We start from the raw sequence: 20064 nt of genomic DNA on the forward strand, positions 1-20064 counted from the left end.
ATTTATCCTGTAAAATTAGCTAAGTTTACCTTTTTTAAATGAAATAAATGGATTCTGGATTTTATATACCGGGTTACAGTCAATGAATATTGTACATAATGTGGTTTCATTGCATGTGACTGTTGGGAGGCTGATTCCACGTGTGAGTCATCACACAGATTCAACAATCTTGATCTGTTCTATATCCTTTTCAACCAGAGGAGTCCATTAATCAAACCTCCATAGAAGTTTCTAAACACTTAATCTCAATTTCTTTACTTTCCTTGATGTGGCTTGGAAACAAACCATTTGCAACTACGCTTTGAGTGGCACTGTTCTGGAATATTCATAAAGTGGAATACCATATAGCCTTAAAAATAATTTTCTTATAGAATAATTACATGGGGAAAGGTTAACATTCTTTGAAAACAGGTTAAACAGTACAAATGGCAATGTTGTTTAAATAAGGATTTTTCTAAATATAAAAAGGAAGGCTAAAATGATTATCTTCAGATGCAAGGACAAATGATGATCTTCAGATGCAAGGACAAATGATGATTTGCTTTCTGAACATTTTAGATTTCTTACTATGGACCTATATCACTTTTATAATGAGAAAATTGTTTTATTTTTAGAAACAGAATCTCACTCTATCACTCAGCCTGGAGTACAGTGGCACAATCATAGCTCAGTGTAGCCTCACACTCCTGGGTTTAAGTGATCCTCCCATGTCAGCCTCAGAATAATACCACACTACTCAATAGTGCTATTCAGCCCTTCTCTTCTGAAAAGTAGCTAGGAGTGTAGGCATATGCTACCATGCCCTGTTAACTTTTATTTTTTGAGAGATAACATCTCACTGTGTTGTCTAGGCTGGTCTCAAACTCCTGGTCTCAAGCGATCTTCCCACCTCAGCCTCAGAATGGCGGGGGTTATAGGCATGAGCCACTGTGCCAGCGAGAAAATTATTTTTAAATTGCCTTATTTATAGTAGGTCCCCTTTGAAGTAGTAGTGTCAGCAAAATCGCCAGCACTTAGTAGCTCACCAAAAAACTTTTGGAATTGGTTTGACTCTTAGAAAATGTGTTTAGGTATCCATTGTGTGCCATGGCATTATTTGGCAATGTCAGATTTAAAGCTTTATTTATTTGACATTTTAAAAATTCTATACACTGGGGATGTTGATAGAGGTCATTTCTGGTCCTCAAGAAACACAGTCCAGTGTGGGAGACAGTTGAACAATCACAATATGGTGCTAAAGTTTATGATAAAGAGTTGAATAGACCAGTCCCTGTCTTTAAAAACCTTATGGTCGACCGGGCGCTGTGGCTCACACCTGTAATCCCTTGGGAGGCCAAGGCGGGAGGATCGTGAGGTCAGGAGATCGAGACCATCCTCGCTACAGTGAAACCCCGTCTATACTAAAAATACAAAAAATTAGCTGGGCGTGGTGGCAGGCGTCTGTAGTCCCAGCTGCTCTGGAGGCTGAGGAAGGAGAATGGCATGAACCCGGGAGGCGGAGCTTGCAGTGAGCCGAGATCACGCCACTGCACTCCAGCCTGGTCGGCAGTGCGAGACTCCATCTCAAAACAAAAAAAAAACAAAAAAATTAGCCGGGCGTGGTGGCAGGCGCCTGTAGTCCCAGCTACTTGGGAGGCTGAGGCAGGAGAATGGCGTGAACCCAGGAGGCGGAGCTTGCAGTGAGCAGAGATCGTGCCACTGCCCTCCAGCCTGGGCGACAGAGTGAGACTCCATCTCAAAAAAAAAAAAAAAAAAAACCTTATGGTCTTGTAAAGGATATACGGCAGGCTGTGAAAGTGAGAGAGAGTCATACTACCTTTCTTAGGGGAATCTTGGAAAGATTAAAGATATATAACATGTACTAAGTGCCCTCATATTTTTATCTTCCAGGTTTGAGCACAAAATGAACATAATTAGGGAAAATAAGGATCTGGCATGTTTCTACACAACAAAACATTCATGGAGGGGGAAGTAAGTATTGTTGGGTTTTTTTTTCTGTGCTTCTATAAAATATTGTAAACATTACTGTTTCATAATCTTGAATAATACTGCGCAACTCAGGCTATACAGCCCTTCTCTTCTGAAAAACGTGCATATTATAAATGTAAACGCTACATTTATTTTTTTCTTTTGACATTTCCAGTTTTCAGTATCTTTCTTGGGAAGGAGTTTGGTAAGAATTAAAAGTGACAGTTAAAAGGAAAGTAAACCAGTTAATCCACGCTCTTGTATGCTATCAATTAATGATGAGGTTATATAGTAGTAGCAGAGTGTTAACCCTACATCTTTGTTACCCAGAGACTAACCTGTCTGTAGCCAACATTTTCATATCTGTTTGACTGTCAGAGAAAATATGCCATTCTAGTGAAGTCTAACCTTTTTTTAGGCCTGTAATGAAATTTAAAAATTGGGTTTAATATATTTTCTTTGGGAGGGAGTGATGGCATTTTTTAGTAGCTTCTTAGTCAGACCAAAATGTAAGTGCTTCTGTTTCCTGTCTGTAAGATGGTTGGTAATTCCTACCCTTCAGATTTTTGTAAGGATTAAATGAAGTGATATGGCAGGTATGAAAGTTTTAAAATTATGCCTTAAATATATTGAATATTCAGTGAATGGCATCTGTTGACCACTACAAAAGTTTAGTCTCTGGTCCCTTTGATCAGTAATGAGTAAAATGAGTGTGTCACACTTTTACAAATCAGTGACCACATTATTCTGCATCGTGCCACAAGGTAAAATATGACACATGCACAAAGCCGGTAAGTGTTTCTTCTCTCAACTTTTCATTTTTTAGTTACTGGAGTGGTAACTTCTTAGGATGTGGTATACATCTGAGCTGTCTAGTATTTCTGGTTTGCATTAGCAAACCAGAAATCTTCTTTGGAAGATTTGAGTATTTGATTTTGTTGTCTAATAGCTCAATTGTATGAACTCCTAAATTAGAATAATTGTTACCCTTTAGAATACTTGTCTCTCATTTTTTTTTCCCCCAGTTAGTTTCAATGAGTGAAGTCAGGGAGAAAAGTGGCATATCCAGGGTAGTATGAGTCATTTTAGTTCTTTGAATCAACCTTAGAAAAGTGTGTCTTTAAATTATCCTTATTTTTTCCTCAAGTGGTAGATTACTTTGGTCATCATAATATAACTTCCATTTTTAATATGATTATAACATAGTGATACATTCTAAAGAACAAACTTACTGCAATGCTTTTTGCTTTGTGAGCTTGTAAGTAACTGTGATCATCAAAATTTTTGGTAATGTTCTTAGAGTAGTGACTAAGACTTAACAATCCTCTTTTTTCCTTGTAATAATTCAGAGTGCAACTGTGTGCTCTTAGTGTAATTCTTTTAGGCCTTGAGACTTGGTTTTGTTTTTATAACAGCTTTAAGGCATAACTTATATACCATAAAATTCACCCTTTTAAAGTATACAATTCAGCGGATTTTAGTGTATTCATAAAGTTGTAAACCATCATCACTGTTTTGAGAATACTTTCATCACTTCGCCTTCCCTGCAAAAAACTTCCTCTAAACACTGCGTTAGAAATCAGCAGTTAACTCCCTTTTTCCCCCTCTTTTGTCAGGCGTTAATCTACTTCCTGTCTCTGGATTTGTCTATTTGGAACATCTTATATAAATAGAATGATACAAAATGCTGTATTTTCTGACTGACTTCTTCCATTAAGCATAATGTTTTCAAGGTTGTCTATATTATAGCATGTCAATACTTCATTAATGTCATATAATCTGTTGTATGGATATACTACATTTTGTTTATCCATTCATCAACTGATGGACATTTGTGTTGTTCTTACTTTTTTACTATTATGAATAATGCCACTGTGAATGTTTCCATATTTCCAGTTCTTTTGTGTATATACCTAAGAGTGGAATTGGTGGGTTATGTGGTAACTCTGTTTAACTTTTTGATGAACAGCCAAACTGTTTTCCAAAGTAGCTGCAGCATTTTACATTTCCACCTTCAATGTCTGAGTCCCAAATGCTCCACATCCTTATCAACACTTACTGTCTTTTTTATTGTAGCCATCCTAGTGCAGGTACGAAGTAGCTTCTCATTGTAGTTTTAATTTCATTTCCCTAGTGATTCATGATGTTGGGTATCTTTTCTTGTGTTTGTAGGTCATTTGTGTATCTTCTTTGTTGAAATAATCTATTGAAGTCATTTATTCACTGTAACTAAAAAAATTTTTTTTTATTTTACTTTTTTTTTTTTTTCTTTTTGAGACAGAGTCTCACTCTGTTGCCCAGGCTGGAGTGGTGATCTCGGCTCACTGCAACCTCTGCCTCATGGGTTCAAGCAATTCTCCTGCCTCAGTCTCCCGAGTAGCTGGGATTACAGGCACATGCCACCACGCCTAGCTAATTTTTGTATTTTTAGTAGAGACAGGGTTTCACCATGTTGGCCAGGCTGGTCTCAAACTCCTGACCTCAAGTAATCCGCCCGCCTCAGCCTCCCAAAGTACAGGGATTGCAGGTGTGAGCCACTGCGCCCAGCCAAGTCATTTATTCACTTTTAAATTAGGTTGTCTTATTACTGAATTGTGAGAGTTCTTTATATATTCTGAATAAAAGTTCCGTGTATATGATTTGCAAATATTTTCTCCAATTCTTCAGATTTTTTTACTTTCTTGATGGTATTGTTTGGAGCACAAAGCTTTTAATTTGATGAAATCCAATTTATCAATTGTTTCTTTTGCCATTTGTGCTTTTGGTAATCTAAGGTAATTGCCATTACCTAACCCAAGCTAACAAAGATTTACTTCTTTGTTTTCTTCTAAGAGCTGTATAGCTTTAATTGCGTTAATTTTTGTATTTGGTGTGAAGTAGGGTTCTAAATTCATTCCTTTGCATGTGAATATCCAGTTGTGCCAGCATCATTTGTTGAAAAAACTGTTCTTTCCACTTGAATTGTTTCGACACCCTTGTCAAAAATCAATTTACCGTGACTGTTTAGTTTATTCCTGGACTCATAATTCTGTTCCGTTGATCCTCTATGCCTAACCTTATGCCAGCACCATATTGTCTTGATTATTATAGCTTTGTGCTATTTTGAAACTTAGAAATACGAGTCTCTGAATTTTATTTTTCAGTATTATTTTGGGTATTCCTGGTCTCTTGCATTTCCATATGAATTTTAGAGTCAGTTGTTAATTTTTTTTAAAAGACAGCTGCCCGGCCTGACCAACATGTTGAAATCCTGTCTCTACCAAAAAGTATAAAAATAGCTGGGCATGGCGGTGCTCCCCTTTAGTCCTACCTAGTTGGGAAGCTGTGGTAGGAGAATTGCTTGAACCCTGGAGGCAGAGAATGCAGTGAACAGAGATCATGCCACTGTACTCCAGCCTGGGTGACAGAGTGAGACCCTGTCTCAAAAAAAAAAAAAGGCAGCTGACAGTTTGGTAGGCATTACATTGAATCTGTAGATCCATTAGTGGAGTATTGCCATCTTAACAGCATTGTCTTCTGATTCATGAACATGTGTTTTCATTTATTTACATCTTTTAAAATTTCTTTCAACAGTGTTCTGTTGATTTCGGTGTATACACCTTGAATCTTAACTTCTCCCTGAAAGTGTTTACATTTTCCAGATGGTGATAGTTATCATTTCATTGGGTTATATACATTATTAAATGGCACTGAGACTTTTTATTACACTTACCTATTTTATATGGCCAATTCTAATCTAGGTTTAAAGTACTCCTCAGCAGTGTTAATGTAAAAAATAAATGGCCAACATTAAAATTTTCTGTTGTTTCAGAATAGTTAATTGAACCTTGTCTCTAGAAACATGTCTACGTACAACAAATTTTTTGTGATTTTTGGGATTTAGGGCCTCAGTTTTAAGAGACTCCATGCCTATTTCCGTGTTGCTAACCTAGCCCCAGCATTTCAGAAAGATGTTATTGATTGTGGAAGTAAAGATGAATAAATATTTTTTCTTCTCTTCATATGCCAAAATTAAAGATAACCTGTCCAGGTATTCCCCTTGAAGATATTTGTGTGACCCATTTCTGTTACCTTTGTAGTAGTTTTCATTATACCTCACTTTATAGCTGCTGAATGCCTTTATTTAGGGTCTGTTCCTCATCGGTATGGATGCCTTAGCTGGCAAAGTAGCTTCTGTGCTTTTCATTTTTCCAACTTGTATAGACATAATTTAATTATATGTTTATTCTGGGAGGAGCAAGAAAAGGAGAGTAGATTCAGGGGGGGAAAGGCATTTTTCTTTCATGAAGGAGAAAAATTTCTGTTTTGGCCTAAGTAAGCCATTTCAGAGAGGAAGGAAAGTTCAGATGTTTCAGTTAAAGCAGAAGTGCACATTCACTATGGAAAAACTTCAGAGTGATATTCAAGGTACAGGTTCTCAGTTTTTTCTGGATAAAAATTTATAAGTAAAATCTACCTGTGGATCACCTTAATATTGTATACATTAATTGTAGCAAATGCTCTGAATTTAGAGTATCATTTTGGTATCTAAACAGGATTTTCACCTCAATGCATTAGGATATGTAATGATCAGTCTATGAAATTTAATAACAGAAGCTCACTACATTCATAGTCTCTGTAATAACTGGATACAGGAAATTGAGAGAAGTGCTGAGACAAAGGGAAGCTAGTGAATTTCTAATACCTTTCTTATATGTAGGAATGGAGTTCTACAAGAGAAAAGATATCTTTTTATTTTGCTGCCTGGCATTTACACACCTTACCAATCCTCATAACCTCCAGGAATCCTGAGTGGTTTTTTTTGTTTTTTTTTTTCCCCTTGCTCTTGACCCTGCGAGTCTTTAAAACTCAGATGAGCTGTCCTTAATTCTTTTGTGTTTTCTTTGTCTAATTTTTTGTGACTATCATCAGGCAACCTGGGACTTGAACATCTCTTACCTAGAATTGCAAATTGGATCACATCTCCTTTATCGGAATCTTATGTTTTACACACAATGTTGTGTTCAAAGCTAGCTCCATCTGAGCTGGAAAAGATGTGGACATTGCATCATGGAATTTAAGGCCTTAAAATACTACATTTCATGGGATGCCCTTTTATTTCTTCTAAAGCTCTTACTGAGCTTTTAGGACAGATATTTGTAGAGTATGTCCTATCCATTTCTTTTTCTTTTCTGAGGAGTACAACTTTTTATCTGAATGAGCCCTCCTTGGTGAAACTGATGTTTCAAGTGAAGTTTTCACTACAGAGTATCCTGGCAGTACAACCAGATGAACAATCAGTTTGCCCATTAATTTTGTTCTTTGTTTTGAATATGAATACACTAAAGCAGTCGTGGGCCGGGCGCAGTGGCTCACGACTGTAATCCCAGCATTTTGGGAGGCCAAGGCTGGAGGATCACTTGAGGTCAGGAGTTCAAAATCAGCCTGGCCAACATTGTGAAATCCCATCTCTACTAAAAACACAAAAATTATCTGGTGTGGTGGTGCACGCTTGTAGTCCCAGCTACTCAGGAGACTGAGATGGGAGAATCGCTTGAACCCAGGAGGCGGAGGTTGCAATGAGCTGAGATTACGCCACTACACTCCATCCTGGGCAACGGAGCTAGATTCCATCTCAAAGCAGTTATGGCTACTTTAAATCATAAATATACTAATTATAATTTGTTCAGTTATTCTACTGGAGTTTTGGGATTCCCCACTCTCCGTTAGTCAACTAGTGGAATAATAGCAATAGGAATAGATAACATTTATTGACTGTTATACTCATTAGCCAGGCACATAAGTGCCAAGTACTTTACATGGATTATTTCTTTTCTCACATTATGAAGTAGATATACAGTCATGTACTACATAACATTTCCGTCAGTGATGGACTGCATATATGATGATCCCATATGTTTAGATACACAGATATTTACCATTGTGTTACAGCTGCTTACAGTATTAGGTACAGTAACGTTGTACACTAGGAGCAATAAGCTATACCATGTAGCCTAGGAGTGTAGTAGGCTATACTTTCTAGGTTTGTGTAAGGACAAAACTAGTAATTTACGTACAGAATTTTGGGAAGAAATCTGTGATAGTCACATAATGATGAAGTCACCTAATGACGCATTCTCAGAATCCATTCCCATTGTTAAGCAATGCATGACTGTATGTATTATCCATATCTTTCAGTCAGGGAAACCAAAGCTTAGAGAAGTTAAGGAAGTTATCAGAGAAAACACAGCTAGTGAGTAGTCCAGGCAATGTGGCTTGAGTTGGTGTGCTTAACCATTAAGCTGTAATGCCTCCTTTACCAATGCTGACCATTAATCTCCTAAGAAATGTTGTAGGTCAGTTATCCTTAATTTCATTATTAGATGGACTCAAATTGTAGTTCAAGTTACTGGATTCTCAAGCTTTTAATGGTAAAAGGAAAAATCCTGGGTTCCATGAGTATCCTAAAGGCTTCAAGAAATTGGTGACCAAAACTTGTTTTAAAATGGCCAAGGGAACTAGGATATTCAGCCTAGGAAAAAGAATTCAAATGGAAGGTCTGACTGGCAGAAGAATTAGGTATGCTCTGTGTGCAGCTGAAAGACAGAACTTGGGCCAGCAGGTGAAATTTGTGGGGAAGTAGATGTTGGCTTACTTCTGGGGAACATTTGTCAATATCTACAATACTGGGACATGAATAGAACTGCTTTCAGTTAAGATATGTTAGTTTCCTTGCATCAGCCGGTAGTGAACAATTATAACTAGCCAACCTTGCCTACAGTATTACAAAGGTTTATGCTGTGTGTTGTGAGATCTAGAGTGTGTAATATAAAAGCTCTCTTCTAACTTTGATTAGCTCTGTTTGGCTTCTTTGAAGCCTGTTGGCATAGATTCTCCACTGAAGGGATTGAGGATCTTGAACTTTAAAAGTAATACATGTACACAAAAATTTTCCGATGTCAAGAATTTGAGAACCATTATTTTATAGTAAACATAAACTTTCTCAGTTTACAAAAATGTTGAATTTTCTCTATTATGATAATACTGAATTACATGGATTTTCTGTGCAGAAGAATATAATAGATGTTATGATGGTGACCAGTATTTTTGTAGTATCTCTGTTGACACTATTTTACATGCCTGATTGATAGAAGCTAGTTAAATATTCGAGTCAGAAATTAACTTTGAGACAATGACAAGAATCTTAGCTCTTATTACTTTGAAGTTTATTTCAGATGTCTGAATTAGATAACTAATAAAATGTTGGGAGGAAACTGAGTCTTTAAAGGACTCATTGACTGTCATATTATTGAACCCAGCACAGTGTCAGATACTTATTTAATCCATTATAGTACCTAATACAGTATCTGACCTAACACTGTTTTTTTTATTTTACCTAAAGAAAACATGTAAAAAAATCTTGTTATAAAATACCTTATGTAAAAAAAAAAAATCATGCTATAAAATACCATATGTTAAAAAAAAACATATTTTAAAAAATTGTTGGTTTTTTTGTGTGTGTGTCTTTTTCAAGATGGGGTCTACCATCTTTCCCAGGCTGGTCCCGGGGCTCAAGTGATCCTCCTGCCTCGGCCTCTCGATGTGCTGAGATTACAGGCGTGAGCCACTGCACCCGGCCACAAAAATTGTTCAAAAGAGGAAAGCAGTATTCATAAGAACTAGAAAACTTAAGAATGCTGTAACATTTTTATTTTCAGGAATTAAAATAATTTAGAAATGTTTTAATATAAATTAATATAAGTTTAATCTGTCTGTTAAAAAATATAAGCATCACCTTATCAAATCCAAAACTTGATTACATCCCCAGCTTTTGCCTCAGTGGTTTTCCTGTTCAGATGATCTTATCTCCACCAATACTATCATTAGCACAACATTTTTTTTCTTTTTCTTTATCACCAATTGCAGGGGGAGTAAAATGCCCCACAGATAAAGCAGTTGCCTCAAACACTTGTATTTCTTTAAGCAGCATTTGTTTCCTGATTCTAAATAACATTATACCTAATGGTAACATAAATTATGTTTCTTAATAAGCTGTTGTATTACAATAAGCTTGTGAGTTGTGATAACTTAAGAAATACCTACTTCTTGTAGGCATTTAATGATGTAAGTTTAGTGCCTGAATAAAAAGAAAACAGGTGCACTAGGTAAAGTCAATATGAATATTAATTTTTCAGTTAGGGGGCAAAGGTCTTTTTTCTGATGTTATACTATGAATTTAAAAATTGGTGTAAAATTACTTGCTGTCTGACATTCTGCTTTAAAGGCAAGAGCAGGCTAATAGGTCATAGATTTGTATGTTGACATATTTTTGGATAGATTGTTTTATTTAGCTATTAAGCATTTATTGGAGTATCTACTGTAGTCAATGCTGGGTACTATGGTAGGAGTTAGCCTCAAAGATGAAGACTTGTGCCTCCCTGAATCCATGGAGTCTTTGTCTCTTCTTTGACTTGGGACACTGTTGACTTAGTAAAAGATACAAATCTTTTATTTATTTTTTTTAAGACGGAGTCTCATCTAGGCTGGAATACAGTGGTATGATCTTGGCTCACTGCAGCCTCCGCCTCCCGGGTTCAAGCGATTCTCCTGCCTCGGCCTCCTGAGTAGCTGGGATTACAGGCACCCACCATCATGCCTGGCTAATTTTTGTATTTTTAGTAGAGATGGGTTTTCGCCATGTTGGCCAGGCTGGTCTCAAATTCCTGACCTCAAGTGATCCTCCTGCCTTGGCCTCCCAAAGTGCTGGGATTACAGGTGTGAGTCATTGCACTTTGCTGATAAAAATCTTTTAGATGTAAATGTTGTGACTAATATTCTATACATGCGAGACATTTTAGAGATTTTCATCTCTAAATCTGTTATCTAAGGGGGCTTTTTAGAAAATCATTGAAAATTTAGTTTTGTTATCCAGGGAGGCTTTTTTGGTAACCTTCGGAAGTTCAAGCTTGCTTATAAAGATGTCTTAAATGACACAGAAATATTTGCCCCATCCTTAAGCGGAAGTTCAACAGCCACTCTAAAAAGAGGAGCAGCATGGGGAGTACTTAAGGAAGGGAATGCGGAGGGGAAGGGAATTCTCTTAGGAATTTTTTTTAAATAGCTTTCTTAGGATGGCTTTAGAGCTCAATATTTATCTGAAAGATAGCTCCATGTTTACTAGTTATGACAGTACTCTGCTGGGTCTAGCGTGCATACAACTCCAGGATCCTTTTGCTGAAGGATCCAGAATGTGATCTCTCCGATATGGTAGCTGCTAACTACATGTGGCTATTTATTTAACTTTAAATAAAATGTAAAATTCAGTTGTCTTAGCCACATTTCAAGTGCTCAGTAGGTACACTTGGCTCATTGCTACCTTATTGCAGGGGCCCCCAAGCCCAGGTTTTTGGCCTCTTAAGAACTGGGCCCCACAGCAGGAGGTAGGCGGTGGGCAAGCGAGCAAGAATTATCGCCTGAGCTCCATCATCGCCTGAGCTCCATCCACCTCCTGCACATGAGAGAGATCTAGGTTGTGTGCTGCTTATGAGAATCTAACTCATGCCTGACGATCTGAGGTGGAACAGTTTTATCCTGAAACCATCCCCCTGCCCTGTCCATGGAAAAATTGTCTTCCACAAAGCCGGTTCCTTGGTGCTAAAAAGGTTGGGGACTACTTCCTTATTGGACAGTGGAAATTTGCCATATCAGGAAGTCTTTCTTATTGGACAATGTAGGTCTAAAATATTGTCATCTCAAAGTTCTTTTGACAGCATGATCTAGATGACAAAATTATATGAGAAAGATATTAGAAGACGCTTAGGTATGGTGGAGAAGATTGGTGTAGGATTGAAAAGGATATTTTCTTAGCCAGTCCTCTAAGACTGTACATGACACCAGCAGTTACGTTTGGAACATTTCAGGCATTCTTTCACTTTTTGCTCACAGAATAAAATAAACAAATTCTGTAGTTTTATTTCAGGATTATAAGGATTTTCATGTTTGACTTTCAAGGTGATTCTGAAAAATAGTTTGTGAATTCACATCTCTTATCACACATTTGATTTCACTGTGCAGCTTTTAAGTCAAAGACTGAGCAAAATCTTATTTCTTTGTTTTAGTTCCTATTAATTGATTAAGCCTTTGAAGTTTTGAGACTTTTAAGCTCTTTAGATAGCTTGTTTACTTCACCAGTGCCCTAACCCTCACTCCACTTTAAAAAGAAGCAAATGACTGCTTTTTTGTTAGAGGGAAGTGCTATAATTCTTTAGTTTCTCACTCCACTTTAGACATGTAGAGTTAGGAAAAAAAGCACTTACCATGTAGCAATACTTTTGTATATGGAGATGTGGTAAAGATTAATAAAATCTATCATTTCCTTTTTACCTAAATGGAAATACTTTCTCATTTTTATAATATACTGATTTTAAAAAATAGACAAGAGAAAAATGAAAATGTGAAAGATCTCTCTTGATCTTAATGGGAATACTTTTATTGTATTACCTTTGAGTCTGATCATGGCTGTTCGTTTAAGTTATTAATGTCTTTTTAGCATATTAATAGTTCAAAGGAAGAAAACATTCTCTCTGTAGATGTCAAAAAGGCATTTGATTTAACTTAAGCATTTTTGATAATTAAAAAAATCTCGTATTAAAATACAAATAGATATTTCAATAAATATAACAAATTATGTTAATAGACTTTTCTAATATTTAAGTGTTTACCCAATTGGTCACGGTGTATTACTATTTTAAAATGCGACTTGTTACTGCTAATATTAGCTTTGAAAATAGATTGGTGGGTTTTTTTCTTATTGTATTGTCTTTTCAGATTTTAGTAGTATTAAAAAAATTGAGAAACTGTTTTTACTCAGTTTTCGGCAACAATTTGAGGAGCATGGGAGTTACTTGGTCCTCAGGTTTCTTCTGTCTTGAAATCATTTGAGCCTGGTGCTTTTGGAGGATGTAATTCTTTGCAGCTTTCTTAAATTCTTCCATATAAGGGTTGATTTATTCTTAATTTTCAAATTTGTCAGCATAGAGTTATATACAGCATTTTAAAAAACTTTTGGTTGTGTGAATTCTTTGTTTTCCTTAATTTTGTTTTATATATACTAATGTTTTATCCATTTTAATGTTTTAGTTCCAAAGAACTAATTATTTTGCTTTAAATAAGTTTTTCTAATTCAATTTCCTTTTATGATTATGAATTCCTCTCTCTTCTGAAGGATTACTGATACCCAAATGTTTTTTCTCCTTCAAATATATTACTTGAAATGAAGTGAGAAGTGAAAACTGCTTGTTTGTGGTGTAGGCTTCCTACTTCTATAAAATTGCAACACTGAGATGTAATAGGTAGTTGCTTAAGTAGAAACTATTAAGATTCCAGGATATGGCTGTGACTGACCAGTTGCCCCAGGCCATAGCTTTTCCTTCCTTTCCATATGGCTTTGTTGTAAGGGTATTTTGAAAGCATTGGTATGCAGTGTTTTTTTTTTAAATGAAACTTTCCCATTTAGGATCTTTCAGCATCCTCAGCTGATGCTTTGCCAACTTAATTTATACTAACACACAAGATTGCTTGCATATAAATCATACTTTTCTACTTAGATATCTTAATAGTTCACAGTAAAATGAGTGGGTGGGTTTTAATAAAAATAACATTTTAGAAGGTTTAAAAAGGTGAGAATATATAACTAAGCTATATTTAGTCACCATTAATCAACTAACACATTTCTGTGTATTGAAATGTTTGTTTTGTGTTATATATATTTTCTTATAAAATATCTTTTTGTTTGTTTAAAACTAAATTTAAGCACTTGTTTTCCTTTGTAGGTATAAGCGTGTCTTTTCAGTTGGAACTCATGCGATTACTACATATAATCCCAATACCTTAGAAGTAACAAATCAGGTAATCCTGTTAGAAGCTGTTAGGTGTTTGTATGAACTCCCTTTGAATTTTAAAAGCCAGGCTGTGACCATTACCCTCCCTTAAATCAGTACTTGAAGATAGAAATGTCAAATCTGAAAGAGATTGATGTGCTTACGTAATACTCTGATTTGGGGACCAAAAATAAATAATAAAGGGGAGGGGGAGAATATGCTTATTTCTAGGCTCTCAAGGGTATAACTTGATGTTACTGTTAGTTGTGGCCACTTCCTTTATGTAAAATTAGTAATTTAGTTCTCTATAATTTATAAAGGCTTATACTTTTTACTGTAATAAAAGCATATATAAGTCATGAGTCCAGTTAGTATAAAATACTCGTCATGGGAGTAGGATTATGTGTTTATAAAGACAAGAGTAACCTGAACATTTATAAGTAAACATATTCAAAGATATTCTGGTCTATTTTAATTCCAAATCAGGCATGTTTCACAAACTTTTTAACAAATTTTTAAGTAATCATAAAATTTCACTTCCCAGTTCTTGTCACTTTTTAATTTTAATTTCTCTGGATTAATGTCATTAAAATAGGAATACATATTGGATTTTTCTGACTAAAAACCTTTAAAAGAATTTCTTTTACAGAATTACTGTAAGACACAATTTCTAGACTCTATTTGGTAAAATTTTGCTGATTTAATCAGTGATTATGAAATTAAAGTGACAAAAATAAGCATTACATTTTACTGTATTATAGTAGCACCAGTCAAAATTTTTTTTTTTTAAGTGGCCTTATGGAGACATTTGCAGCATCAGCCCTGTTGGAAAAGGACAAGGAACGGAGTTCAACCTCACATTTCGTAAAGGCAGTGGAAAAAAGTCAGAAACTTTAAAATTTTCTACAGAGCACAGAACAGAACTTCTTACAGAAGCATTGGTAAGAAGATTCCATGTTCATAAACGAAATTTCTTTCTTCTCTTTTTAAAATGAAGTAGTTACATAGAAGTAGAGAAATTAATGTTCTCTGCCCCTATACCCACTATGATTATTTTTTCTTACTTACCTTTAACTTGACACTGTGAAACATTCACTTTTCTCTAACAGGCTGGAAAATCTTTTATATTTGAAAGTTTATTAGTTTTTTTTAAATTGCATATGCAGGAGAAAGCATTGTATGTTTATCTTGTTCTTCAATAAGGTTTCATACTCTTTTTATTGAATATTCTTAAATTATAACCTGAATAACAGTTTTTAGTGCCCAGGTTACCAAGTCAGGATTTTACTTGCTTTGAGTAGAAGGGACTGAGCCAAGTTTTCCTTACCAGTCTGTTGTCATAAACTGTGGTTATGTTTTCTCTTTCAGAGATTTAGAACTGATTTTTCAGAGGGAAAAATCACAGGAAGGGTAAATATTTAACATTTATTATGTATTTTTATTTGTTCAAATGTTGCCCTTTATTGTAGAAATCATTTCATAATCTGTGTGTTCCATTTGTAGCAAAGCTAAAGGGAAAAGAAGCAAAATTGTAATGTCTCCTGATATCATGTGATGTAGTTTAACAGGAAGCTCAAATATGAACAGTTAGATTTAAGAATGTTGATACTGGTAGATGGGGGGAAAAAAAGGCAAAAAAACCTTTGGAGCATTAAAAGCAACACTATAAGCATTCAGGTAGTCCTTACACAGTATTCCAAACAGTAATACCAGAGAACGTCATACTGCTGATACTGCTTGTTGGAACATTCATTCTTTGTTTGGTGTAGGAGTTTCTTATTTCAGTAGTATTCAAGTTTTAAGATTTGAGCATATTGAAACTGTCTTCTTACATGTTCTTAGACTGGATCTGGCCTGTACTGAAACTTGGCATTGTGCACTGACAGCTTTGGAGGAAGCTGTGGTAGCATATCAGAGTCGTCTTAACTTTCCCAGGCCTTTTCCAGTAATGTAACAGCAGCATTTAAACTAAATCAGAGACTTCTGGGAAAGAGGAACAGGAGTGTAACCTTTTTTCGCTCTCCTAAAATATTAAATTTCTTCCCATTAGCAGGTATTACTTTTATAATGGAGAAAAATAATGCTTAAATTTATAGCGCTGTTCAGAACCCTAGCTTCTGGCAAAAGGCAGGAACTGAATTCTGATATGCGGGCAGCACCATTCTCCTGTCTGTCTTAAGCCCTCATCCTTTCTATGAATATTCTGCTGCTTGTTTTAGCATCCCAGAAACCTCACTAATTTCAACTCTAGCAATTGGCTGGTTGTCCAGCAGCCTTTTAAAATAGTTTAATGGCAACTGGCGAGCTGCTTATTTCTTGTTCCTGATGAGCCATGGTCAAATTTTTATAAATCATAACTTGGTGTGCTTATTTTAATTATTCTATATTGTCAGGTGACGTACCTCATCTGTTTGGGAAACAACTGCTTTCAAAAGCATACTTAGAGTTTTTATATAAGCTGTCTTTTGTACCAGTTAACTTCAGCCACTTAATACTTTTCAAAATCTTGTGGTAGAAACAGTACCTCTAGAAGATTGCCCAAAGGATAGTTTACCTGATTTTACATCAGGAGTAAGGGGCTCAAAGTGACACCTGTATTGTCCTAAAAACAAGTTTAGATTCCACCCCAAATGCTGTGCTGGCTAAACGGCACTCTTCTTGCCTAAGCTGAATTTGGCTCTAAGACCTCCATTTGCCCTAGATATACTTCTAAATCAGAGTTTCCCAAAGTCCTTCTTGGTTGGCCCCTGCAATCCTGAGGGATGATGATGTTTCCATCAGCACATCTCATTAATGGCAGTTGTTTATGAGCTGGGAGGAATGGAGAATATCCTATATAGTGGTCTTGAGGCATGTAAACAAGTATAGTTTGGAAAGCTCCACAATTTTTGTGCCCTGCCTTCTACTCCCATTCCTGCAGGAGAGGTGTGGCATTGATTGATCTTTTAGTTCAGAATCAAGGTTCTCTATTCTTGGATTAGTGCAGGCCCTTTGTCTGTCTGCATAATTACTTTTATGGAACTATGTGTGTGTTTGATGCATAGATCAGTAATGCTGAGGAGACTTGATGTCCTGTGAAGGTCATTGCTGACTTCAGTGTTGGGATATTAGTATAGGTGTTCATTACTTAGTGTTTCACTCTCTTTTCTGAAAACCTAGAAGATAATTTCTTATTTCAGCATCAGAAATAGTTGTACTCTAGAGCAACAAATTGATTTTTACGTTAAAAATTGTAATTGACCATGTATCCCACTTTATATTGATGGGTAGAAAACTTTGCGGTGTTTGGGTGGGGGAGAGGATACTCATTTCACATCTGAAACTTTGTTATCCTTATTTTCTCTTTGCTTCAATTTTCTTTTATTTTAAATTTATTTTCTTCTTCCGTATCGCATCATTTTGCTTAGCAGCCTTGATTAAACCTTTTTTCTTTTTAAAGACTAAAACTGGATAGTAAATGGATATTGACTATTCTAATAATTTCTGACACTCAGCTACTTTAATTTGTGAAGGAATATTATCTAAATGGAATTTTACTTGCTAATGTGATCAAACATCTTGAAGATAACTTTCTAGTTGTGTGATTAGAAAAGCCTAAGGTCAAATGTAGGCCTCAGCTTTTTTTTTTATATGTGGAAATAAAATATACATTAATATACTGAGCCGGTTCAGGTTGTTTAAATTGAATATTACAACTTCCCTGAAATGTGACTTAGCTCTTTTCAGTATTGAACTTGGATTAAAAGAATCCATCAAAGAAAGTAGATCTTTTTTCCAGTAAAACTCTTTCAGAATACATTTCTATGTAGGATTTCCTCTTTTTTCTTTTTATAAATTTACAGAGTGGCTTAAAATAGCTTCATAAAATATTGTAACCCAAACCCTTTGCTAATTAAAAAAGAATGTACTGTCTTCAGTTAGTGTGAACATTCTTAAACACCTCCAAATAGCTAAAATTAATCATATTTTTAACAATTTGGATAGTAGCTCTAAATATTTATGATGACAATTAGATTTTTGGTTGTTTCAATAGTGACTGTGATACATTAAATTTTATTTTATATAATTTTATTTTATGAACCTAAAAGTAATACTGATTCTGTCTTTAGAGATACAACTGCTATAAGCATCACTGGAGTGACTCAAGAAAACCTGTAATTTTGGAAGTAACTCCAGGAGGCTTTGACCAAATCAATCCTGCAACCAACAGAGTACTCTGTTCCTATGACTATAGAAATATTGAAGGATTTGTAGATCTCTCAGATTATCAAGGAGGATTTTGTATACTTTATGGAGGATTTAGTAGATTGGTAAGTACTATTTAAAAAAAAAACACTTTAAAAGGGACATGACCATTTGAAGGAAAGCAAAGCTTTTTATACTTCATTTTGAAATTTCACGTGAGTCCTCTGGAAGGAAGTGTAAGAGTGCAGGTTTTGGTATCAAAGATACCTGAGCTTGAATCCCAATTTGCTGCTTTCCAAAATGAGGAGAGTGAGGATCTGGTGAGATAATTTATGTAAAATGCTTTACACACAATGGATGGCTTAGTATGGTAAACAGTGACTACAGTTGTTATTTTCATTGGTATTACTGTCTTACCAAAAGTTTCTAAGCTTTCTTTGAAAAAGTAATTTAAGCCTGGCATGGCGGCTCACACCTATAATCCCAGCACTTAGGGAGGCAGAGTTAGGAGGATAGCTTGAGGCCAAGAGTTTGAGACCTGCCTGGGCAACGTAGTGAGACCTTGTTCTGCACAAAAAGGAAAAAAAAAAATGGAAAAAGTAATTTAAAATCACTTACTTTTTGAGAGTCTTTCATCCTTTGCCTAGCTGTTTATAATCTGAAATCTGAGTATGCACTGAAACTTCAATTTGGAATTCATTGCATGTTTTTGTTCTGAAATTCAGAATTGTATATAAGTAAATTATGGGGTATAACAGAAGCTACTTAAGATGCTGAGACCCTGTTAATCAGTAATAGAAGCTGAAGTATATATAACTTTTTTTTTAAGATATATCCTGCCTTTCTGTCTCAAAGATGTGCAGTAGAGAAAGTCTCCAAATGGAGAGACTCATTTGAACTTAATTGCAAAATTCCTTTCTCTTGAAAATTTTAATTCTTGTAGCTACCTTAGTGTTCCAGGAATGCTGCTTCAATTTTTAGTGTTTTGTAGCTAAAATATCCTTCTGTTGGTAGCAGAGCCAAAGCAAGCGTTGAACTTTTACATATATAAGATAGTAGATGTTAGCAAAAGGGAAATAAACAATGATGAGGGCTAGATAATCTGATGTAGAAATATAGTTTGTTCTTCAGAGTTACAGGCCTTTTTCCATCTTAGATTTTACTCTTTCCCCACTTGATGAGTACCATCCTAGTTTCCCTCATCTAGGAACATACAGGTAAACCTCTGTGTGTTACCTCTGAGGCTTGACCCAAAAGATGAAGAAGGCCCTTCTCCCAGCCCAAAGCCTGCTGTCTTAGTGCTATCCATAGACTGTCTCTTCCCTGGTCAGTGGTAATTTGGAATGCTTAACATCTTGTTGGTAAACATACCTGATTACAAGAATATGGCCTGTCAGGCCTTAATAGGATAACTGTATCACAGTAATTCAGCCAAGCCATAAAATGGAATAATAAGGTAAACATTCGGGATGAAAATTGTTTAATACTCTTCTTAATTGCCAACATTTTGTATTACTTGGTGGCAGCAAGAAGTTTTCATTTGAATTAGTCCACTTTCTCACTGTAAGACACTAGCTAAAATGAATCAATTCACTATAAATATGGTACTATACCAGATTTATTCAACAAACCTTTAGCTAATACCTTTTGCATCTATGGTGACTATAAAAGGCTGCTAGGAATAAAACCAGGGTCTTAAATACGATGTGATCCAGTGTTTCTCAGCAGGGGAGCTATTGACATTCTGAGGAGGACAATTCTTTCTTGTGTGGGACACTCCTACTCTGCCCTTTACAGGACATTTAGCATTTCTGGCCTCTAGGCACCAAATGCAAGTTCAGGTTGAGCATACCAAATCTGGAAGTTCAAAATGTTCCAAAATCGGAAACTTTTTGAGTACCAACATGATGCTTAAAGGAAATGCTTATTGGGGCATTTCAGATTTGGGATGCTCAACTGGTAAGTGTAATGAAAATATTCCAAATGCTGAAAAACTCTGAAGTCTGAAATACTTCTGATCCCAAGCATTTCAAATAACAGATACTCATCCTGT

General features: G+C 35.6%; 1 protein-coding gene across 1 annotated transcript in view; it reads left to right on the plus strand.

The window, feature by feature from the left end:
* The window catches only part of DNAJC13 (DnaJ heat shock protein family (Hsp40) member C13), a 118432-nt gene that overhangs the window by 15012 nt on the left and 83356 nt on the right, over window positions 1-20064 (plus strand). Inside the window, exons 2-6 of the mRNA XM_009239322.4 lie at window positions 1891-1971; window positions 13779-13854; window positions 14618-14767; window positions 15195-15236; window positions 17936-18136. Of these exons, the coding sequence (XP_009237597.3) occupies window positions 1904-1971; window positions 13779-13854; window positions 14618-14767; window positions 15195-15236; window positions 17936-18136 (537 nt within the window). The 5' untranslated portion in view covers window positions 1891-1903. The remainder of the gene's footprint in view (window positions 1-1890; window positions 1972-13778; window positions 13855-14617; window positions 14768-15194; window positions 15237-17935; window positions 18137-20064) is intronic.

Source organism: Pongo abelii, chromosome 2 (assembly GCF_028885655.2).
Source record: "Pongo abelii isolate AG06213 chromosome 2, NHGRI_mPonAbe1-v2.0_pri, whole genome shotgun sequence".
NCBI classification, from domain to species: Eukaryota; Metazoa; Chordata; class Mammalia; order Primates; family Hominidae; genus Pongo; species Pongo abelii.